Genomic DNA, 25,716 nt, shown 5'->3' on the forward strand with positions numbered 1-25,716 from the left:
ACAGAGGCCATATTCATCTATGTAAACACACAAACACAACATTAACATTATAGCAGACACAGTAAATAGCTCATTCCCAGCCATTAGACTTTTCTGACAGGGGATTCAAGTGTCATCGAGTGACAGAATGTTGTGACAGAACTTTTTTTTCCCTCTTCTTTTGAAAGCATGACAGTAAAACTCAAATGCGGTTAAAAATGTATTAAAACATATGCTTGTTTGTTGTAAAATTGGTAATAATGACAGCAAATCCTAATTTGTGCATTTCCTGACTTCCACGTGCAGTCATGTAGCTGTTGTAGATGGTGTATTCTGGGAAATTTTCTTACCCCTTGGTTCTAAGTGTAGTCCTGAAAAATCTCTGTATCTAGCCTTATCCCTTAGCCCTACGCCTTCAAGCTAAAGAGAATTGAGACAAGGGTAAGGGGGGGGGGGGCTAAGGGGTAGAATTTGGATTGGGCTTTAAATTCTAAAACTGCAATGGCAGATGGCTGCTTCTCACTAAGGGCTGTCTACGCTAATGACTGAGAGATTGTCACTAAAAGAAGGACTTCCCTTATTTGATGACCTGTCCAAAGGTAGAATGTCAATCAAAGTGTTTACTTGCAGACTGTTATTATAAAATGTTATCATAAAATTATAATTAATGAATTTTTACCATTGGAGGTTGGCTAAATTCACACTGTTGCCACACAACTTTGTTAAAAGCAATTTTTGCATAATAGGTCCCTTAAAAAAAATAAATAAATAATAATAATAATGAAAAATGCTTGAAATGTACACGCAACTCTGGAATAAGTATGTTAAACTTTGCGTAAACAACATTAGTAACTTTTCTAGTAGTACTTTCGAGATGTAGTAAAACATAGTTATTTATGAAAAAAAGTGTATTTGCAGTTTCTTCTGCCAGTTCTGCCATCGTTGAAATCAGGATTAGCCATTAAACAATATAATAAACAAACACTTGTCATCTGGTTCAGAAAAAAATGATTAATATCACTTTTGTATCACAAATGCACGTCATATTTTGTGACAAACTAGAAGTAAATGTCCATGAAGTCTTAAAAGCAGTCTCAAATGCAAGGAAATAGTAAAACAACATGCATTATCTGATTTTCCTTGGCTAAGCAAAATAGAAAACAGGAAAAGAAAGCTGTGGAAAAGGAAACAGAAAGTTACCTGAGAGTCTGTGAGAGCAGTGAGAGTTGTGAGAGATGCCAGGTAAGAAAGAGCTGACAGTGTGGAGCAGCATGGGCACACTCTTAGTGGCCGGCAAAGCCTCACAAAGATGCACACAGTTGCTGATAGACTGACTTCGCTTTGCTGCCCACAGAAGCAGGGAAGCAGAGAGCAGGAGACAGAAAGAGGACGACACACAGACAGAGAGAGAGAGAGACAGGCAAAAAGAATCAATCACATTCTGTAATGTGGTCATAGAGCCACATAATACATTGTATTGAAGGTCAAGTGTGGCACCAAACAGACCACGGTGCAAAGCAAACATTGTGCACTACTGGCAGATGTATTTTTGTAAGGGATTTAGGACTTTTTAAGGCCTAAAGTTTAGCTTTTTTTTTTTTTTTTTTTTTAGATTTAAGACATTTTAAGACCTTGACTATACCGTCTTAGAAATTGATAAACAGTTTGTGTTTTTAAGCCCTTTAAAACTCCCTTCTCTGTGATGCTGTAAGCACCACATTGTCTTTAGGTTTCTCTTATCTGTTTGGATGTTGTGGCTTAAAGAAAATCTTTGTTTCTAAAATTTTGGAAGCAGACACTTTGTGTGGGTACAACATGACAAAAAAAATGAAGTGATGTTTTGCACAGTTTGCCGTCAGTTTGGCAAGTCAGCCACCTTTTGTTAAATAATTTAGAACTGCAATAAAATACCTGCAGATTTTCCATACTTCTCTTTTTGTTCGCATATAACTTTGAATTTTGCTTTTTAAAATATTTAACTTCTAGATTTCACAGATGTTATTTTTGACACATTATTTTAAATACAGCGCATCCGGAAAGTATTCAAAGTGCTTCACTTTTTCCTTATTTTTTATGTTACAGCCTTATTCCAAAATGGATTAAATTGATTTATTTCCTCAAAATTCTACACACAATACCCAATAATGATTTCTTGAAAATGTTGCAAATTTATTAAAAATAAGAAAGCTGAAAAATCACATGTACATCAGTTTTCACAGCCTTTGCCGTGAAGCTATAAATTGAGCTCAGGTACATTCTGTTTCTGCTGATCGTTCTTGAGATGTTTCAGCAGCTTAATTAGAGTTCACCTGTGGTAATTTCAGTTGATTGGACATGATTTGAAAAGGCATACAGCTGTCTATATAAGATCCCAGGGTTGACAGTGCATGTCAAAGCACAAACCAAGCATGAAGACAAAGGAATTGTCTGTAGACCTCTGAGACAAGATTGTCTCAAAGGCTTGGGAAGGTTACAAAAAATTGCTAGCAGGGCAAGTAAAAATCTAAGCCAATTGGGCCAGTAAAAACAAATTATTAGCATGCAAATTTTCAGCTTAATCTTTTTTTTTTTTTTTTACAAAATACAAGAGAAATGTAAATTCCAAACACATTACTCCCCCTATCCCATTTGCGCTGTCAGCTGACAATTTGCCTCAGTTCACGAGTTTGCATTGACTTCCTATGTACTTTACTCATGTAAATGCTTAATACTGTTTGGTGTGAACCTAACAAGAGCAACATTGGTAAGTTTCACTTAAAATGTTTTATTTGAAAGCATTTTACGTGACTTTTCAATTTATTTATTTTTTTAACTACTATTAACTACTACCTTAAAGCAAGGACTGCTGGTCACCTGAGAAAGTGTAATAATGAGAGTCTGATGTGGGTAAACTGAACAGACAAAAATTTACCTTAGTGGAAATTAGAAGATAAATAAAATACGATAAGTCTTCTTCAGGAGTAAGCTACGCTTTACTGCTTAAGGCTGATTTATACTTCTGCGTGCACCTCTCAAAAATTGTAACTACACGCCGCAACGACGCGTAGCGCAAGCTCTGTGATTGGTCGGCTTGGTAGCACTGACGAGTCTGGGCGGGACCGAGAGCCGCGCGAATGGCGCGAGCGATTGTTTACAAGTGTGGAGTCCCGTGAAGGAGCTCCGGATGTAAAGTTTTGTTTTGTGTTTGTGCAAAGAAACTCAACACAGAGGAACATTAACACCTCACTGCCCACTAGCGTTTCGGAAGTGTTAATGCAGACCAACAGAGACAGCGCGCAGAAGTATAAATGCACAGCCACGCGCGTTGCCTGCGCCGTAGGTTACGCCGGTCACCTGACGCAGAAGTATAAATCAGGCTTTACAGTAGTACTACTGATATTCAGAGATGGATGTTTTGTTGAAGAGGTTGTTGAAACTCAGCCAACGTATGAACAATGGTAACAGTGGATGTCAACAAAAACTCAGACTAAATAAAAGTATAGATTCTGCTCAGCGCCTCCATGAAAGCATCACATCAAAGGCTGTCCTGAATTAATCCTGTAAGTGTTTGTTCTGTAAAGAGCATTTTCACCACGCGCTTAGTATTTTTAAGCTGAAGTCAAACAGAGGATGGACTTTGAGGATTTTGAACCGTGCTCTCTTTGATACTCAATCCCCGAGCAGGGAATATGAAGGACATTATTTCAAGTTTGCTCTGCCAGCTCTGATAAGACAAAATATTAGCATTGTGTGGTGTTTTTTTGCCCACTCCATGTCACGTCTGGAGAAGAGCCGTGAAAGCGGAGGGCTTTATTATTCCCTCTGCCGCATGCTTTAATTACCGCCTTTTCTTTTTAGATTACATCGCTTTCGCCGAGTTACCTATTTATGCATATTAATGAGCATTAATTACGCTCTTAATGAAACTATCAAAAACGGGCAGGCAGTTTGATGAGGCGGCTCTCCTAACGAGGAGGGGAGGACGGCGGGCCCGTTTGAAGATCAATGTAGGAGAAATCCAATTAGGCAAAAGAAAAGAGGAGAATTTAAAGCTACGGCGTTTCATGTGCACACACACACGCACACATGGATGTTTCGACGGTGGCCTGTGTGAGAGCCATCCTTCAGTCTCAAACACATCTGCTCCAAACTCAACAAGCTCTCCACCATAAAGAGATACAATCATCTCCGAACTAGGAGAGAGCCAATGGGAAATGTGCGCGAGGATACAACAAAACAGAAAACTCATCTTGAAGAGAGAGAGTTGCACTCTTATCTGAGGTTGTATTATTTAGTCAATGTCTATGTGCATCATATGGTCTAAGACCTAAATTGTCCTCCAATTTGGTCCTAGTGTAGTTGCTTGTCAAGTAGCCAAATTAGTCGACATCTCCCAACTCTAATTTACAATTTTAACTAAATCTACAATTTTAACTACTAGCCCTTTTAAACTATGAGCCTATTATTTTCTATTATTCACTTTTATTAAAACATTCAATCAAATCAATGTGATCCTATACCACAATTTGTATGCAGGGCTCGAAATTAACCTTTTTACTTGGTAGCACTGGTGAAAGTTAAAAATTAGGAGTACCCGCCAAAATTTAGTCGCACCCACCAATCATAAGCACCGTTATTACAAGTTTCAATGTTATATTAACTGATTTACTGCATTTGAAATTACAAAACACCCAACGCCCACCGGCCCTGCATGCACTGCTTGACATGAATGAAACTTAGTTAACAATAACAACTTTGCTGTTTTCACAGGTGCTGTGTAATATTGGACAGATAATACAGTTATAAAAGCTTATTATTTGCATACGTCATCTGAATAGCAATACTGTTTTTTTTTTCATGAGCTGCAATATTAGTTTCATCTTACTGAATGCAAGCCCTTTTGCGATGGTGTACGTGGTGCTACATTTTACATATAGCTGCCACCTGCACAGCTGACAGCATCCTGGCAATTAAATAAGGGATTAAACAGAACCTCTCCTGCTTAAAAGTGTAGATTTGGCGAACGCTGTTACCTGCAAACTCCATCACACCGGCTTTATGGTAAATGCTTTAGTCATTTTCATAGCAGACTTAAAACACTTAAAGGACCCTATCATACACCCGGCGCAATGTAGCGCAAAGCGTGGCGTAATACTTGTTTGCTAGTTTCAGCTTGGCGCAAGAGTCGCTTTGAGGCGTTGCGCCACGCTCTTTAAATAGCAAATACATTGGCGCTTATATGTGCTCCCATAGGAGTCCTGGTCTAAAAAAGCAGGCGTGTTTTGGCGCGTTGCTATTTTGAGAAACTGTAACAGTCTTTTATTTAGACCAGAAAAAACCCAGTCTAAAGTCCGGCGCAGAGTGCGCAGCTTAATACACACAAGATGTAGAGCAATACGCAAATATCTTTACATATGAAAAAGAATTAAAATATTAGGGATATATATAGGATATAAATATAAAGGATTAAAATATTACAAAACATATTATTTTCTAACCTACATGAATTTAAAAACCACTGCCTTGAATCCTTTATCTCAGGAGGCTTTTTCAGTTCATTCAATTTGCTTTTGTATAATGTTATTATTATTAGCAGTATTATTTATAATATCCATATTTATATTTGTTTTATTAAAAACAAGCTTAGATTTATCCACCTGTCAGGTTTTAGACCTTATGGGGCACAGCATGTGTATTTGGAAATAACTCTTTTTTGACCACACTTCCTTAATATTGTTCATTTATTTATTTTCTGTAAATTAGAACTGAAATAGTTTTAAAACAAATCTTTGCGCTTAACAAACAAAATTAACTATTTTTAGGCTAATTGATGTCTGTGCGTAAAGGTTTCCCTAGCCACAACAGCAAAAGTGAAAGATAACTTACTTTACGTCATGTAAATAGCAAATGCGCTTATGGCGCGACACAGCTGGCTCTTAAAGGGAATGGGAGATAAGACTCTGATTGGTTTATTCTCAAAACACACCTATAACTCATTAAGAAAATAAACTCAACCCTTTTAGACCATGCGCCATGGTCAGGTGCTCAAAAACACCTGCTAACTGCCTGAAGCTTAGATGTGCACATATGCTGCAGCACATGCAAGAGTGTGTGTGTGGTCACGTGATGTGTGTTTTCAGCGGTATAGTGTGGACATAGATCTTTTCAGAAATGCTAGGTAAAACAGTGTGGAGTTGAATAATTTTAGTTCTAAAATGCCATTTTAAAACTAAGATAAATTAGTGTAAATGGGGCCTAAGTGTGAATATTTTGTGAGCGGCTTGCTGCTGCAACGGGGGCAGGGCGGAGGATTGCGATGCCAGCTCAGCCATCAGTGATGGACGATAGCATCGTCTGTCGACCCAACCTTAATGGGTATGTTTTTGGCTATTGACAAAAGTGTTGAGTGTGAGATTTTAATTTTTTTTTTTAATTGAGATGTATACATTAGCTGCAAATCTAAATAAATGATATTATTCAGATACACAAATATATTTGGTCGAGATTCAACAATTACCGATTTTAAAATTGTTGTTTCTTGACCAAGTGGAAAGCTTATTTATTCCGATTGCAGCTGATGTATAAATCTCAATAAAATAAATAAATAAATAAAAAATTTAAAATAAAAATCTAGCATTTAATCTTTTGACTGGTTTTGTGGTCAAGGGTCACATATCTTCGCTTGTTTGCTTGTTAAGTCATGACGTATGAAATAATGTTTCCAGTTCCAAGCAGTTACTTGTTTGAATTTAGAAAATAAACAAAAATTTGTCATATCACACATTAATGTAAATTTGATATAAAATCATGGTGTACACCAGTGGTTCCCAAAGTGGGGGTCGGGACCCCTCGAGGGGTCGCGGGGCAATGAAGGGGGGTCGCCTGGTGATTTCCAAAAATCTATTTATTTTTATTAAACCATAAGAATTAACATATTTTATCCATAACTATACTGAAAATAAAAATAGTCGTTTATAGTTACTATATACTATATAGTTACTATAGTAGCTTATAGTTACTAGTTCTATTGGATTGCGACCCCTGGGGTAATTACATTATATTAAAGGCAGCAATAGCGTCAGATGCATTTTGATTTTATAACATCAGGTTATACTTTCTGGCACATTTAAAGCACTGACACAAATTTAATTGGTGTGTCTGCGCCATTGCATGCAAGGTTTCTGTATTTATAACCACCTTAGAGGATATTGGGGGTCGCGAGTCACTGAAATTGTTATTTTGGGGGTCGCGGGCTGAAAAGTTTGGGAACCCCTGGTGTACACAGCAATATCTGGACTTGCTGCATCACAGACACCAATATTTTAACAATTCATAAAAAATGTATCACTTTCTGGCCATCGAATATATATAGGCATGGATATATATAGGCATGGATATATATATATATATATATATATATATATATATAAATACACACACACACACACATATATATACATACACACACACACATACATATATATATATATAATATTTACACACACACACACACACACACACACACATATATATATATATATATATATATATATATATATATATATATATATATATATATATATATATATATATATATATATATATATATATATATATATATATATGGAGTCTCCCATACAGTTTGATAGAGCGCTTGAACACGTTCTTTTGAGAAATACCTTGTTCGTGATTTATGATTTTTATGTGGACTATTTGAAAATACATTTGTTATATCATTCATTCTTTCATTTTCTTTTCGGCTTAGTCCCTTTATCAATCTGGGGTCGCCACAGCAGAATGAACCACCAACATCTGAAATTTATATTTTAGAAACAGTTTCTATTTCTGTGACTGTGTAAACAAACACATATCAGTGATTGAGAAACTACATTTAATAACGTTAAAGATTATTAATTAGATTAAAAACGTTACCATTTCGGTGGAGTGCAGTAAGAGCACTATTCTGTGCACCTGAATGGCTGTTTTGGGTCTGGTGCAAACAGACAAATTGCTTATCAATGCAAATCTCATCACGTAGGGTTTTGTTAGTACACAGGGTTACAGTCAAACCTAATGTTTACATTCATAATATTTATATTATTTGCTAATTAATAACCACCTCAAGTGAATTTGCATCTTATTTCGGAGGCTGCTACTACATTTTCAGTCGAAGACACATGCTTCGAGAGCCTTCACACCTAAGCAACTCGGGATGCTAAAATATAACTGACTAAACTGGCAGTGGGCGGGTTAAAGGGACAAAAAACAAAAGACAGACGTTCTGGCATGTAACACATTTTCAAAGCAGAATGTATGACTTCAGCATTGTTTTTCAGATAAACAAGTATGTTCACTTAGCATGTTTCTTAAATATCTGCAATCATATTATGGTATTTTTACAACCTAATTGTTTTATGCTAAATCCATTTAAATTTGTACAAATTAATAAGTTAACTTAATTCCTTCATGTTGTCCCCCAAATTGATTGTATGGAATCCAGCATTTTCTTAGTGCACCCTTCTCTGTACCAACACGGAACTCTCAACAAAGGCGAACGAAAGACCTGTAATTGGTCAGCTTGGTATTAATGATGAGTGAGAATTGTGGGAGAAGTGGCCTGTTTGTGCCATCAATCTGTCTCTTCTTGTTTTGTTTCTCTCTTTGCATTAGCAGGATTTGAACGCGGATAACATAAGACAGTCCAGTGATGTCATTTTGAACTTGTTTAATAACAACTTAACTGAACTATAATAGACAGTCAAAAAACTGTCTTGCTTCCATCTCCATGACACTTCTTCTTCCTTACCGGAAGTGACATCAGCATATACTCTATATTAAATGAAAACTATATATGAACTTATGGCTCTTATATGGCCAAAGTGTATAAAAAGTGTTGAGTCCTGCGAAAGTATCCCGGATACATTTTTTTGTGTTGATTTTATGAATAAAGTGGTTTAACATTTGCTGGTTCTCACTTCTTTTTTCCCTCAATTACTGTGAGTTTGAGCTACTTCCAAAGTAGCATTGTAAGCATTTCTGATGCAAACACAAAACACTGGCAAAAAAAACTAAACTCGACAATAAAACAGAAATCTCAATGGCTACTAGTGTTTGTTTGGGAAATGTTGCTGCACGAGAAACACAGACAGAATGCTCATAATGGCTTCTGCTACTGTAAGCACAATGGGGTACACCATTTGCTTGGTGCAGAACAAAATTTAAGCTCTAAATCTGGCTCTAACCTTTCTGCCTGACGTTGTTGCGAGCTTTCTCTACAGCTGGAGTTCCAGTGGTCGTGGCGCTGCGGAACCTCATGGGCTCCTGAGCGCCAACCTGATCTCCAGAGTTCTTCCAGCTCAAGGAGAAAGAGCGTCCCGCTTCTGAGACCTTGTGAGAATCCGCCATCACTCCTGAAAAACACAGACACAATATATACCGGAACTGTTATAATGTTTTCTATTCAAACACTTGCTGTTTATTTAATGAGTTGAATGCTCACAGAAATCCAAGGCTGTCACTACATACTTTTAACATCTATTCATGGTTTATTTTTATTAATTCTGAATAAAACAATATATTAAATTACAAATAGTACAAAAGGAGAATAAAAATATAAGGAATTAAAGGATTATGAAACCATGGCCTTTTAGTTCAAGCCTGCCTCAGAATAATAAAAAAAAGCTATTCCAATGAGTGTGAAAAGCAGGATGCAACTGGGCAAAATGAAGTAAAAAAAGGGTGGAAGTAACTGGCATCTATCATTGGCCCATACAAACCATACCAAATTACTTCAAAGTAATTTTAAGTCATGTTACATTTAATTATCAACATTAATCGTGATTCCATTGAAAATATAACCGTAAATACTCTATTATAATAAATATTAAATTTAATGTATTAATTATGTTTATATATTTGACTCATTATCCTGTGTTGTTGTAAAGAAAAATATAGAGAAACTGAGGGCAGCACTGATGATAAATGTGTCAAAATCATATATTAATTCTACACTTATGAGAAAGAGCTTGCTACACCTAAAAAGATGTGTCAATACCATAGACAGTAAAAGAAATGGACGTATTATCCGTGACATCACCCATAGGTTTATGAAGAACTCAAAAGAAGCTATTAGTAGGCGTGGCCAACCGTCGGCATTTTTGTTCGCACGTCATTGCACCAACTGAAGGATACCAAATAAGTGCAAAGAGGCAGAGCGAGAGCGAAGCTACAAACCTATGCCGGCATTCTGCTGAGATGGGCTTTCCTATGGGAGAAATGCTAAATACTTCATTACCTACGACTCATTTGTGCTCTGACCACATGTGCTTGGTTGTATACTTTATCAATAAAATGTTTAGACTTTTAAAAACACTGCTGTAACACATTGAGCCACTAAGCATTGTTCTTATGATGATTTTCTACAGGGCGAAAGTGCAAATTACTTCCAAATACTTCAGATGTAACTTAGTCTGTGATAGTAAATGGACGGCTATTTATGAAATCCAGGCATAACACTGTATGACAATGCTTCCGATGACTGTTCTATAGCCTACAGCTAATCAATCTGTCAGATTTTGGAATGCATTACAGCTCTAAAGAAAAATATTAATGAAACATGATCTTGAATAAAACCAATGCATTTATAGAGATGGTATAAGTATATAATTTCACTCACCTGGGAAATGGAGGCCACGCGAATGGTTTATGAGCACAATTAAGTGCACACAGCATACCATATTATTTGATAATTGTAAAAAATAACTCCAAAAGGTAACTAACTGTTTAAAGCCATATAAAACAACACAAAAATACAATGAATATGCTGAGGTCAGCGGCTAATCTGCCGGAGTCAGCTGAGGTGAAGTGACAGCGACCAGCAAGCCCTAACTGTCGTTCAAGTGGCCACTCCCTTAATTACGCAAACTTAATAGTACCTAATACAAAGGAAACGGATGAGTTTTAAAAAATTCACTTCCTCACAGTTGTCATGAAGAGTAATATTAGCTCTATGAACCAAAAATGTTCTTTGTACCAGGCTGTAAACACCCTTTTTTCTATTGTAAAGTTGGCCATTCTAACAGTGGGCTCAACAGAAATATTCCATATTGGCTTCCAGAGCAGGAGGTTGCCGCTTGGCCAATCAACCGCCTCCAGTCAGAATGTTTCTATAGTTTTTTAAATCCCAGTTTCATATGTCATACTCATTTTTAGAGTAACAAATAATGCAGGTTTTGCAATACCAGACCATTATTTCTTAACTCAGTGTATATGCATTTTACACACATGCAAGCCCACACACACACACATTGCATTTCTGAATGTGCTTCATATAGGTGAGTGGGCTTGACAATCTACCTGTACAAACATTTTTTCTCTCCATATGCAACAGACATTTTACTTAAATTCCACCATATAAGAACTCCATGCTTATCTCTGAATGTAATACAAATCATGTTGCACTACTTGCTATCATCAACCTTAAACACCTTTTTTTTGCACAACATCTCACACAATGTTGTCCTGTCTTAAGTAAAAAGTATTGTATTGTATTTTTTTTTTTTTTATTTAATGCCATGTCAGCAACCAAGGCTATTTTCATGGCAGGAACATTTCAATAATAAATATACAATAAAAAAAATCCACAAACAAATGAATACATATATTAAATAAGATTTTTAGTGTTAATATATGATAAGAATTCTAAAATCTTTTTTGGTTTCACTTTGCTAAAAATGTCCTTAAGCATTTTCATTTCATAGAAAAGTCTTCTGGAATCATTAAAAGCAGGATAGTCCAGTAAAATGTGTTTTCTTAAGTAAAAGTATTTGTATAGTATGTAATATGTATAGTATATACAAACCTGTACACTACCTGACAAGTCTTGTCACCTATCCAAGTTTTAGGAACAACAAATAATAACTTGACTTAGTGGATCATTTGGTATCAGATATGGCTTATATGAAAGGCAAAGGCCTCTAGATTACGTTTATATTACCAAAATAAAACATGATCATACCTTTATTTTAATTATTAAATTAGAACAGTAAGATCTGAATTCGCTAAGACAAAAGTCTTGTCACCTAACAGAAATAATGTACAGTATAGAATATAAAGTCATGGTGCAGTGGAAAAAAAATGTTATTATGAAATTATGAATAATTTCATCTAGAATGGCAAGGAATGGCGTTTTTTTGCAGGACTCCCAGAGTTCATCAAGATCTTTTGCATTCATCTCCAATGCCTCTTCCTCCATCTTACCCCAGACATGCTCAATAATGTTCATGTCTGGTGACTGGGTTGGCCAATACTGGAGCAGCTTGACCTTCTTTGCTTTCAGGAACTTTGATGTAGGGGCTGAAGTATGAGAAGGAGCGCTATCCTGCTGAAGAATCTGCCCTCTCCTGTGGTTTGGAATGTAACAGGCAGCACAAATGTCTTGATACCTCAGGCTGTTGATGTTGCCATCCACTCTGCAGATCTCTTGCACACCGCCGTACTGAATGCAACCCCAAACTTGACTGATTTTTAGGAGAATCTTGGGTCTATGTGGGTTTCAATAGGTCTTCTGCAGTATTTGAGATATCTGAGATGCAGTTCAACAGACGATTTATCTGAAATGTCTACCTTCTGTCACTTTCCAAAATGATCAACTAGAAATCAAGTTAATATTTTTGTATAATATATATATATATATATATATATATATATATATATATATATATATATATATATATATATATATATATATATATATATATTTATCTTATTATTATAACTGAGACCGACAACAAGATTTTGTCAGGTAGTGTAGTTAGTTGTTAGATTACCGTTCTGGTATGTTAGTTATGTATAGGTTTAAAATAGCTCTTATATCCAGTATTGTGTTTATACTTATGACACACACCTCTTCCCCTCTGCTTCTTCTCCTTCTGCTCAGAGAGTTTGTCCAGCGGCAGGTTGTGGAGGTCCAGGCCGTAAACGTGACGGGCCAGGACCGCAGTGAGGGAGTCCATGATGCTGGCCCACTCGAACACCAGCTCCTCCCAGTGGCTAAGAGAGGACAGCACAGCCAGCAGCTCGTCCCACAGCTCCCGGGAGATGAACACAGTCAGGTTGGCCCGAACCCACGCTACAAAGATCGTCTGTACGCAACGGCAGATACAAAAATCAGACACAGATGACCACCACGTCAACACATATCAATACCAACTCCATAACAGCTTACTTTAGCTCAAGGTGCTAACCTTAATAACACATGGTAGGTCTAAGAGACAACTGTGTGCATTTTCATCATACTATTGCTTTTGAAAAGAGAGATTGACTGAAATATCACAATAACTGAGTGGGCACAAAAATAATTTACTATTGGTGTATCTTAAACATTTTGCTCAAATTAATGAGAGAAGGATAATGACATGCCAGAATACCTTCCAGAGTCTCCCACTTTTGGAGCAAGTCACATGCTTTTTCTATCGGTGCTTTATAAATTTTTATGCCTTCATGAACTGGTTTATGCAATAAAGTTGACCAGAATGTAGGTACAGACACAATATGTATTTTTTACTCGAAATGACAAACAATACAGAAAATAGGTGAAAAATAGGTTCCATTCAAATGTTTATTTAACTTCGTAGAGTAAACATCAAAAAAATTAAAATAAAAAACGATCAAAAATAGGTAGTGGGAGTCTTTAAATTATTATTTTTAAGATAATTTTATACAGTTGAAGTCAAAAGGATTAGCTCCAATATATAAATAAATATATAAATAAATACATACATATATAAATAAATAAATTATTGTGATTTGAGGGTATTTACATCCAAATCAGGTGAACGCTGTAGGAATTACAACAGTTTGCATATGTGCCTCCCACTTGTTAAGGGACCTTAACGAATTGGACAGAATAATAATTATTAATCAAACTTTCACTTTTTAAACTTGGTTGCAAAACCTTTGAAGTCAATTACACAGCCTGAAGTCCAGAATGCATAGACAATCAGACAATTGGTTTCATCCCTGGTGGTGCTCTGCCAGGCCTGCTTGTTCTTGGGGCATTTTCCCTTAAGTTTTGTTTTCAGCAAGTGAAATGCATTTTCAATCGGATTCAGGTCAGGTGATATATATATATATATATATATATATATATATATATATATATATATATATATATATATATATATATATATATATATATATATATATATATATATATATATATATATATATATATATATATATATATATTTAAATTGCTCTTTATGCACAACACTAGTATCTTGAAAAATATCTAGTAAAATATTTGGTCCTGTCAACATGGCAAAGACAAAATTATTTGCTTCTGTTAGACGCGGCAGCCGCTGAACTAAAAAAAACAAAACGCCCAACGGAGAGGAGGAGTGAAACGCCAAGCCACCATGGGTTGCCAGGTGTGTGCAAAGCACTTGATGTGCAGTTAAAATTCAATCCTGCCTCTAATCTTCAGTGCTAATTTCACTCTCAAGCTCCATCATAACATCACAACTCACAAGACAACTTGTCGTTAAAGAATAAATGTCAAATGTACCCAAAATTCCACAATCACCCAAAACCTCAAAAAGACAGTTTACAATAAGATGGATGGCTGCACTGTCTTCTTACGACGATTTAGCCAGTCATTTAAAATATCTAACTGCAACTGTTGATGACAGGTTATTTCAATTTAGTTGGTTTTGTGTTTCATGTAGCAAATCCAATGACAAAAGTGGTGACAATTCTGTTTGACCAATCAGTATTTGTAATGTTTACACATCGCCACAGCCTTAATTGAGGTCATACTGCACATTGTAAAGGTACCATGCACTGTCCCCAATGGAAAAGAGAAATGAGTGCTCACTTTGAAGAGGATGCTAGCTAGGCTGTGGGCGAACGTGTCTTTCTTTTGGTTCTCCTGCGGTCTCTTCATCACTGCTTCCGTGATTCTCAGCAACACCTGCAGCAACTGCTCCCTAAAACAAAGAGAGCTGAGGTCAAAAAATGTTTTGCAGAGTACGCTAAATGTTTCGAAGAGCTAGTAAACCAGCGGAGTACAGCACATAGAATCACACGCCATTCACACGGAGCGTCAGCGCTTCCCATTCACTTTGAATGGTTGACGTCAGGCGTTGCCGAACTGCATTGTGAATCAAACGGCGCCGCTTTAGAGGCGAAGCACACTGCAGAAGTGGGGACTAGCTCAACTTTTCAAGCGCCGACGGAAGCGTCAGCCAATCAGATCGCTGTATGGAAATACACCAGCTAGACAGTGGCCTATTGCTGAATAGATTTTATTGGATGACGCTGCTAGGACGATCGCGTTAGCCCCAACTTTAGACATGCCTTCAGTCAAGCGTTGATGCTGAAGCCCCGTGTGAATGGGGTGTCAGTGTGGACTAACCAGGTCTGCCGGTTCATGTTTTGTTCCATAATTATGTGGCGGTAGACGCTGAGCACAGCTCTGCACACTTCCAGCTGATTTTCCAGCAGTTTGGGCACATCCTGACACGGCTCCAACAGAAACACGTTTGCAGAATTTGTCAGAAACACCTGCCAACACACCAACACAATGTTCAATTACAGTCTGGAATAAATAAGGATTGATGATTGGCTGAGGCCATTATAGAGCTTGATTTTCTTTCTCTGAAAGCATTTGGGAATTCACTTATCTGTGTTTTCAATCATTGCATTGCCGAAATGTCCACTTTGGTTTCATCTTCATCATTCTGGTAATGTAAATGTTGGACTAAAACAGCTAATATTAATTTACAATGATGAAGGGCAGAGGATTTCTGAATAACAGAGATTTCAGCTGCTGTCTGGGCTGTCACTGCCTTTCTAAACCTCCCTTTCCTAATGTGTTCAATCATTTTTTCCTGTGTTATTTCATTTTATTCTGCAGAGCTTAATCTGTTAACAAATTAAATGTGTTTTCTTTGTGTGTATGGATTTCTTTGGTTGTTACCAACATCCTGGGAAAATGGCAAGTCAATGGCACCTTTAGAAATGTTTCTGAGAAAAACGGTGACGTGTTCAATAATTATTTTCCCCGCTCTATATTGTTTGTTATATTACCAAATAATTGTATTTTCTACCAAATATTGTATTATCTACCCCCACCGCAATCTTAAACCCATCCTTCACAGTAATGTTAAACTGTAATTATACAGTGTATTATCCATATTATTAAATAAATTACCCATTAAATTGCATTTATGCATACCTCAACCCTAAAGGCAACCCTAACATTAATGTAAAAACAGTAGTTATAATCAGTTATATTCATATTATTTATTAAATGGCCTATTAAACTGCATTTTATAAAGTTGTGTCAAATTTGAATTTTTTTTTTACTTTACACTGCCCCTAAAAAAAATATAGTGACAAAAAATCTCTGCCTAAACAAAATAAATTGAAAAAACAAGCAAGCAAGCACTGGGGAATGGTTGTTTATTTTGCTGTACTGAACCACATGGAACCTTGACCCTAAAACCAAAATATGTACTAAACCAAGGGTGCCCAAACTCAGTCCTGGAGGGCCGGTGTCCTGCATATTTTAGTTCCAACCTCAATTAACCACACCTGAACCAGCTAATCAAGCTCTTTCTAGGTATACTAAAAACTTCTAGGCAAGTGTGTTGAAGGAAGTCGGAGCTAAACTATGCAGGACACCTGCCCTCCAGGATCGAGTTTGAAAGCCCCTGTACTAAACAGTGACTTCAATGTATTTTTACACCATTAGTTGATATTGTATGTGAACATCTCTTGATTCACTAGCTCCACTCTCAACACACCTCCAGGAGCTTGGTTGTATCCGGAGAAAATCTGAAACTATTTCACTAAATCTTATAAAACTAAAGACTACATAGAGATATGAAGAATGCAAGGTAACACTTTATTTTGATGGTCCAGTTGAGAATAAGTAGACTCTCTGCTTATTATCTGTTGTTACTGCTCCTTCAACAGACAAACTTTCAATAAGAAACTTTGCAAGTACATGTCAACTTATACTAACCCTAACCCCAACCGAACAGACTACTTATAATCTAATTAGAATTAGTTAGCATGTAGATGCAATGTAACTTAAATTCAACAAACGAACCATGGCGGATTTAGGCATGGGCAATATGGGTGATCGCCCAGGGCAGCATCTTACTAGGGGTGGCACGGGGAGACGGTGCAAAAAAAAAAAAAGTGCCCCAGTAAGCCTTGATAGATACAATTTACTTTATGCAAATGTATTAATTTAGAGTGGTTATCCCAGAATAAAGATGTTAGGAGCCAATCACATTTGGCATCTTTTGCACGGGCAAGGTTGTTATTCTCTATGTGCAACCGAAACAACGCTGGTAAAAGCAAACTGACGCATGTGCGCAGAAAACCGTTCCCACACGGCACACGCTGCTCCTGCTCTTGTTTACATGCACAGCGATAAAATATGTGCTGCTCATGCACTGTGAAACCGGAGTAAAGGCCTTTTCTGTTACTTTTATGACAGGAGGTGTGGGCACGCAGCGAGTTTTGCAATTTAACAAAACTGAAGCTTATAATATGATTATGATCTTATTTTGATTAAGCATAGCTATGGAGAAGAAAGAAGAGATAGAGTCAGCTAGAGGTAAGACTTAACATCTGTGGTGGAAAGAGTACTGAAAAATCATACTTAGGTAAAAGTACTTTACTTATCTAAAAATGTAGTGCAAGTAGAGTAAAAGTATCTGTTGCAAAAATTACTCAAAGTATGAGTAAAAATTAGACCTTTGAAAAGTACTCAAGAGTAGTGAGTATTGTGCTGTAAAAAGCCAATGCATTTACATGTAATTTGTGGATGTGTTTGAACGTTAGATTCTGTAGAGCATTTACTTATTGCCCAACAAGCAAACAATGTCATAAGATGTTAATATTAGGTTAGATTTAGGTTGTGATGTCAGGTGACCAAAATTCATTGTCTAGCCAGCATCTAAGGACAATGTTATTTTGATGTCCAATAACGGCGTCAAATTAAATTGATATTTGGTTGATTTTAGGTTATGTTAGAAAGTGACCAAAATCCAACATCGAGCCAACATCTTAAACCAACGTCATATTGACGTCAAATACTGACAACCAACATCTGATAGATGTCATAGTAGTAACATCCACACAACGTCAAGCTGTAACATCATTAGACGTTGATGTTTAGTTGATTTTAAGTTGGACGTTGACCTGATGTTGCATTCTGACGTCAACCCAATTTTCATTTCCTAAGAAAATATAAGTTCCCACCGACGTTGGAGTACAACGTCAATCGGATGTCATGTTGGCGTCTTGTGCCTGCTGGGTGTTTAAAGACCATTTCGGCCCACAGTAAACATCCGTCATGTTCTCATCAGTAACATGCATCTAAACAGTCTCTGGGTCAATGTGTGTAAAGATTTTGGACATCTACTGTACTTGGACACTTTTAATGCTTCCAAACTGGTTGCTGCAATGATAAATCACCCATGTCATGAGGTAGATTATTACGATGCGAATTAAATTCTGTGCGATTTAATTGGACAGGAATCACAGGACTGAATCTTCTAATCCCCATAGACAGGAAAAATAAAGTAGTGACTGCAGGTTGACGGAAAGTAGTGGAGTAAAATTACATTTTTTTTGTATTCTATATAATTGTCATAATTAATAGTCATGCAAAATGTTTCTTAAGCGATCTTAGCATATCACTACAGGTTTGTCTTTAAATTGTTTTTCAGTTACTTTTAGAATTTTTTTCTGTATTTGTTTTGAATAATAATTGTATGCTAATAATATCATTATTAATAATTTTATTTATAATAAATACAATTATTTTGAATTATTCCAATTCTGGTTTTGTCCATATTTTACCCTTATATATATATATATATATATATATATATATATATATATATATATATATATATATATATATATATATATATATTTTAGAATGTACATGTTTAACTATAGATGGTTGAGGGGCGTATATGTGGTGATTATGGTGCCATTTAAGCTAAAACCTCCACTGCAAACGAACCATCAAAATAAAGTGTGGCTCAATGCAATTTTACTCTATGGTTAGCCTAAAGGCCCATTCACAGCATGACTTTCATAACTTCCATGTATTTTTGTAATCATTAAGTACCACGGTATTGCTAATTGTTTCCAAAATAGTCAATATTTTTTAAATAATCTTCTTAAAGAGGGCTTAACATCAAGAAGTGTGCTTTTCCACAGTGTCGTTTGTATCTTTAAATAGTGCAAGCCCTTTCATTTTTTATTGGATTCTGACTGGCTGTCAGTGTTTTATTGTTCATAAGCTGAAGAAAAATCATTTTGAAAATGATCCTAGCAACATAGTTCCTCTGTATCTTTATCGCGGTAGTTTTGGTGAGAACTATTCTATTCTTTAATGCTGTGGATGATTTTTAGAACTACATCTTTATAGTCATCGTGCTTGGTGTGAATGAGCCTTCATGTTAGATTGGCCAAAACTGGTTTGATCTAGTGGTCTCAAACTCAATTCCTTGAGGGCCACAGCTCTGGATAGTTTAGCTCCAACCACCTCCAACTCATACCTGCTTAACATTCTCTAGTAGTCTTTGAACACCTTGAATAGTTGGATCAGCTGTGTTTGAAAGGGTTGGAGCAAAACTGTGCAAAGCTGTGGCCCTTCAGGAGTAGGTGATCCAAGGCCCAGGAAGGTTTTCAGAAGAGAATCCGCTCTGTCCGTCCATTTACAGAGCCACCTGAACCCAGCTCCTTACTGACTACTGACACACTGTATTTGTTATTTCCTTGCAGAAAACCACACTCACCGACACACACACACAAACACACACATACATACCTTTCCTCCTGAGTACAAATCCTTGTTAATGCTAATAAACACAACTAAATGGAGTGACTAGACTGGACCTCTGTTCTTACCGACAGCACCACTGCCTTCAAGCTAGCAACCTAAACATTTCCCTCCTAACTCCTTTTCATAGAGTCAGGGAAATTTGAGAACTATGATCTAAACTGTATTTCCCCTACAGTGTACAAATGGTAAAGTTCACATAAAGCATGTAAATGTCAGTGGTCAGACCTGTAGGGCAGACTGGATACCAGCCTTCACTTCCAGGTTGAGCTCCTCTGTCAGGCAGCCTCTGCTGATGGCGCTGCTGAAGGAGTAAGTGCGCCCCCAGCTGGACGATCTCTTGTGTCCATGAGTTTCCAGGGCCTGAGGATTTTACACAGGATAGATTATGAGGAGCTAGTAAATCAACATGAACGGCATTTCTTGTTTGTGTGTGTAACTTGGATAAGATTGGAATAGCAAGACACAGTTCAGTTCAGAGCAATAGCCAACACAATACAAGACACAGTACAATATAGCATAAGTACATTTCATAAGTATATAAGTACAATAAAGCATAACACTTGACAGGGCTTTCACCATCTGATGACACGTACAAATGGAGAATATCTACTGTCCCTTAAAATGATCTATTGACACCTAAAATAAGTGCATGGCAGGAGGCAGAGCTAGTACCTGTACCTGTATGTGTGCATTGTCCGTCTCTGTGACCAGCTGCTCTTCCTCTGTATCTTCCTCCTGGTTTGTGGTCTCAGGCTCAGCCATGAAAGCAGGTTTCTCCTGTAGAATCCACTTCCTGTACACCTTGATCACCTTGCGAGTGGCCGAAGCTTCACAGGATGGCAGCAGGAAAGCCTGTGTGATCACACGAAAACAAATGATGCGCATTTTCACACAAACGAAACAAGAATTTCTTTCTTATACTAAAACTATAGTTCTTGTTAATTAATCTAATGACCAGAATGAAATAATCATCCTTTTATGTAGCAAAAATGCTAAGAATTTTTTTTTTTTGTTGTTGTTGTTGGGAAACTCTGGGAAAAGGGACTTTTCTAGATCAGTTTGACAGTCTGGAAACCCCTGCTATGTAAATAAATGTGAAATAAGAAATGCTTTATTTTTAGAATTAATTAAATTGTGCCATTTGTAACTGTTGAATTTGACTAGTAAATCAGTGATACTTTATTGTGACTCCTGTGAAAACTGCAAGAACCATGAGCAGAACGACTGACACAAACAATGATAAATGTATACTGGCCACAGGGTGGTAGTAATTGACACACAGTATCAAGGCTACATGCAACATGTAACTTTTTTTGTGTGTGTGTGTGTGGTTTTTTTTTTTTGAGGGGGTAAACTAGAAGTTGAGCTGACTTTTATCCGGTTTCAACACTGCTAACTTTCTCCAAAACAGGTTTCATTTTAGGTTAGAGATCGCAAACCTACACTGGAATTAATCAGCTGTGTAAAAGTGAATGACATATTTGATGAAAAAAAGCCACTCTCAATCATCGAGCATTCATTTTGCTCAAAATAAAGGCCAGAACTGTTTTGTTGCTGTTAATGTATTTAAATTATATGCATTATGGTTATTTATACGGCGATGCAGTGGCGCAGTAGGTAGTGCTGTCGCCTCACAGCAAGAAGGTCGCTGGTTCGAGTCTCGGCGGGGTCAGTTGGCGTTTCTGTGATGAGTTGTTATGCTCTCTTAACTTGCTGGGTAAGTTGGCGGTTCATTCCGCTGTGGCGACCCCGGATTAATAAAGGGACTAAGCCGACAAGAAAATGAATAAATGAATAAATATTTATACTTGTTTTAAATTTGAATATCATATATTATGTATTTAAATAGTTTTGAATTGTCAGTTAACATTAATAATGGCTTTGCATTAAACATTAACATTTAAATATTTCAATTTAATTTTACTAAAATATATAGCTCTAAATCGGACTATCTTTAGAGTTTTTGGTGAACCTACATTATTAAAATCAGTTCATTTACTTGCATTTATGCGATAATGTTTGCTTTAAGTTTCCTGACTGAATCAATATTTGCATCCTTGCATATAACATTGAATACTTGTTAAACTTCTAAATAAACAAACAAATAAATAAATATAAATCATAAATAATAATTTGTTCTTTTCAAAAATATATATATTTAGGTCTATAAAAAAAAAGTGTACATCGACACAATTCTAACATTTTTGACTCCATACAACAACACAATGGATTTGAAATTAATCGAACAAGATGTGCTTTAACTGCATACTGTAAGCTTTAAGCTGTGGTTATACTAGAGCTTGAGCTTCTAATTCTGCCGTACGGCGCTGCAAAAAAGGGGCGGATTTAAACAAGATAATTAGACATTAAAAAATGCAAACGATTGTTCCATATTGAAATTTATGTCCAGATAGGTCAGGTTTTGATCCTCGATTGGTCTCACGCAGTCAAGTTATGCGATTTCGCAGGTCAGAGTTCACCAAGCTTGAACTTTCCAACGCAGCGAACTGCGAAACTTGACGCACAAACTTGCGTTTCCGGCCTGATGCATTCACATACCAAAAGAAATTGAACAATTAGTTTCTAAGCTGTTCCTTGGCCAGTTGTGTGTTATTCCCTCACCATCCTCATTGCAATGAGCAGATAAAAGGTCCAGAGTTCATTTCCAGAGTAAATTTTTATGGAACTAATTGTGTGTATCCGATAACGTTTGAGATCATAACCGTTTTATTTTTCAAATGTATGCATTACTTTTTATTAAGTAAAAACTTCTGCATAAAAAGCTACCAGGAATTTTGACATGTTGCAAGCCCTGGACTTTTTTTTTTTTTTCTATCCTATAAACTGTATAGTCATGCTAACTGCAGTTAGTCTGAAAACATTCACAGTGTCACATGACTTAAGCTGTACATCTTAATGCTCCGTCTCTGACCTGATGGAAGACCTCATTGACGAAATTGACGTTGTCCCGTGTGGAGAGCAGGATGGCCTGCACCATGTCGTAGACGCCGCGGTGCTCCTCCTCGATGCTGCACAGGCTGGAGTTGCTGCCCCTGCGGTCAGACAGGGTGCTGCTGTTAGAGTGATTCTTCTCCTGCTCCACAGGACCGTTGGGCTCTAAGTCTGTGCTCTTCTCCTGACTGATACTGCCTGCAGTCACAGTCTGAACACAAACACACAGTACAGACAGCCTTTACTTCTACTGCACATGCTACTAGGACTTTACGTAAATCATAAATGTCATAAAAATTGTGAAATTTATTGGCAAATCTTCACACAACCAGAAATGGAAAGAATAAAATCAAATCAAATCATTCTTCATTCACTATATAAAATTTTGTGAACATTTTGAAATATATAGAGCTGTGGTGAAAAATTGCATTACTCTTCTCAATTGAATTATTCAGTTTTTCAACAGCAAATTACGCCCTAGGCTTGTTAAGTTTTTAACAGCAGATGGCACTCTAGGTTAGTTAGCTTTCAACAGCAAATGGCACTCTAGGCTGGTTAGTTTTCAACAGCATATTACGCTCTAGGCTTGTTAGTCTTTAACAGCAGATAGCACTCAAGGTTGGTTAGTTTTCAACAGCAGATGGCACACTAGGCTGGTTAGTTTTTAACAGCAGATGACGCTCTAGGCTTGTTGGTTTTTTTAACAGTAGATGGCACTCTAGGTTATTTAGTTTTCAACAGAAGATTGCATTCTAGGCTACTTGGTTATCAACAGCAGATGGTACACTAGGCTGGTTAGTTTTCAACAACAGATTGCACTCTAGGCTAGTTGGCAATCAACAGCAGATTTCACTCTAGGCTAGTTAGTTTTCAACAGCAGATTGCACTCTAGGCTAGTTAGTTTTTAACAGCAGATTGCACTCTAGGCTAGTTAGTTTTCAACAGCAGATTGCACTCTAGGCTAGTTGGCAATCAACAGCAGATTGCACTCTAGGCTAGTTAGTTTTCAACAGCAGATTGTACTCTAGGCTAGTTAGTTTTCAACAGCAGATTGCACTCTAGGCTAGTTAGTTTTCAACAGCAGATTGCACTCTAGGCTAGTTAGTTTTTAACAGCAGATTGCTATCTAGGCTAGTTAGTTTTCAACAGCAGATTGCACTCTAGGCTAGTTAGTTTTCAACAGCAGATTGCACTCTAGGCTAGTTAGTTTTCAACAGCAGATTGCACTCTAGGCTAGTTGGTTATCAACAGCAGATGGCACTCTAGACTAGTTAGGTTACTTTTTCATGGCATATGGCTCTCTAGAACAGTTTTTAACAGAAAGTGTTGCTCTAGGCTTGTTCTGTGCATTTGGAAAGTCGTGCAAGTTCGATTTTGTGTCAAAATAAATTAAGTAGTGATGCATTTTGGAAAAAAAAATTGTATTAGTAAGTACAGGGGTTGGACAATTAAAGTGAAACACTGGCCAAGTTATGCCGCAGCCACACTAGAGCATCCAAATTACTGTCGTAAGGCACTGTGAAAAGGAATGTGATTAAACAAGATGATTGTACATTTAAAAAAAGAGAGTAATTGTTCTATATTTTAAATTTCTGTAAAGAAATGTTTTAATGCTGATTGATCTCATGCAGAGTCATGTGATGCAATTTGCAGGTCATAGTTAAAAAAACTAGAACTTGGAGGTTTCATGGTGGTTTCACTTTAGTGTTGGGTTAATTTGACCAGCCTGCAGGCCATTTTTCATTAATTGCACATTTCACCAGTAAGAGTAGAGTGTGATGGTTTAATTAGCTGAGTAATAGCACAGTCTTGCCAACAATATTGCGATGTACAAAACATTTTGGGTGACATATCATGGGAACAATATGTCGGTGCGCATCTCTCTGTGACCAAGACAGCAAGCTATTGTGATATCAAGAGCCCCGATTTCCAGTGTAATATCAGCATACCACCAAAAAAGACAAACCACATCCAACAGGAGTAACTGTGGATGCAAGAGGAGGCTCTCTGAAAAGGATGCCCGTGTGCTAATGCTAATGTAACAGAGGCCAGCTGGTGAAGTGCTTTGCAGGTAAACCTCACTCCTCTGATCACATAGTTTTTAGCCTCCTTGTTAGAGCAAGCAACTCCTATGTGGAAAGTCGCCGGTTCGATCCCAACTCGGAGCAGGTTGGGTGGTGTAGGACTGGCGGGGTTACACTAAAGGCTGATTTATACTTCTGTGTTAAGCACACGCGTATGCTCCAGAGCAGCCTACGGGTGGTCGCTTAGTCCTCGCTGTAACTGTTGGCGATGCTGATGTGCACCTCTTAAAAACTGTAACTACATGTCGCAATGACGCGTAGCGCAAGCTTTGTGATTGGTAGCTCTGATGAGTGTAGACACGGCTGAGAGCAGCGCGAGCCCATTGAAGCGAGTGTTTACAAGTGTCGAGTGCTGTGAAGGAGATCCAGATGGAAACTTTTGTTTTGTGTTTACATTAGGATTAAAGTTGTTGCAGTTCTGCTGGTTCCCACCTCAAAATGAGCAACTTTGAGCCACTTGTACGTTAAGAAAATCGTTTAGAAAAAACAAAATACCCGCAAAGAAACTCGACACAGAGGAACATAATAACCTTGCCAGCTTGCATTTCAGAAGTGCTATTGCAGAGCAACACAAACAGCATGCATGATATAAAGTATAAATGGGCATGTGCCATGGGTCATGGCAATCACTCGACGCAGAAGTATAAACCAGGCTTAACACGGATTGTATCCATAAAAACTAAAACCACAGCTGCCCAACACACAGTAGAAATACATGTGCACCTCAACTCTCCTGCTTCCACCCAATCTGTTCCACCAAAAGTAAACTCCACAGGGTCAAGATATGTCCACATTTTAATATGCAATATACATATATATCCTTTGGTCACACATGCCAATGCT

At 37.1% G+C, this 25,716-nt stretch overlaps 1 protein-coding gene across 20 annotated transcripts in view; it reads right to left on the reverse strand.

Moving 5' to 3' along the window:
* Nucleotides 1-25,716, reverse strand: part of ralgapa2 (Ral GTPase activating protein catalytic subunit alpha 2) — a 324,474-nt gene that overhangs the window by 171,611 nt on the left and 127,147 nt on the right. For 11 of the 20 annotated variants that reach the window (XM_005158905.6, XM_073927825.1, XM_073927820.1 and 8 more), the window contains exons 10-17: nt 22,770-23,000; nt 20,516-20,689; nt 20,063-20,197; nt 15,374-15,522; nt 14,834-14,945; nt 12,863-13,100; nt 9,201-9,368; nt 1,180-1,323 (exon numbers count right to left, since the gene is read on the reverse strand). In XM_005158905.6, coding sequence (XP_005158962.1) covers nt 1,180-1,323; nt 9,201-9,368; nt 12,863-13,100; nt 14,834-14,945; nt 15,374-15,522; nt 20,063-20,197; nt 20,516-20,689; nt 22,770-23,000 — 1,351 coding nt within the window. The remainder of the gene's footprint in view (nt 1-1,179; nt 1,324-9,200; nt 9,369-12,862; nt 13,101-14,833; nt 14,946-15,373; nt 15,523-20,062; nt 20,198-20,515; nt 20,690-22,769; nt 23,001-25,716) is intronic. The other 9 variants (XR_012393091.1, XR_012393092.1, XM_073927824.1 and 6 more) reach the window with 1 other exon arrangement.

This window comes from Danio rerio, chromosome 17, assembly GCF_049306965.1.
Source record: "Danio rerio strain Tuebingen ecotype United States chromosome 17, GRCz12tu, whole genome shotgun sequence".
NCBI lineage: Eukaryota > Metazoa > Chordata > Actinopteri > Cypriniformes > Danionidae > Danio > Danio rerio.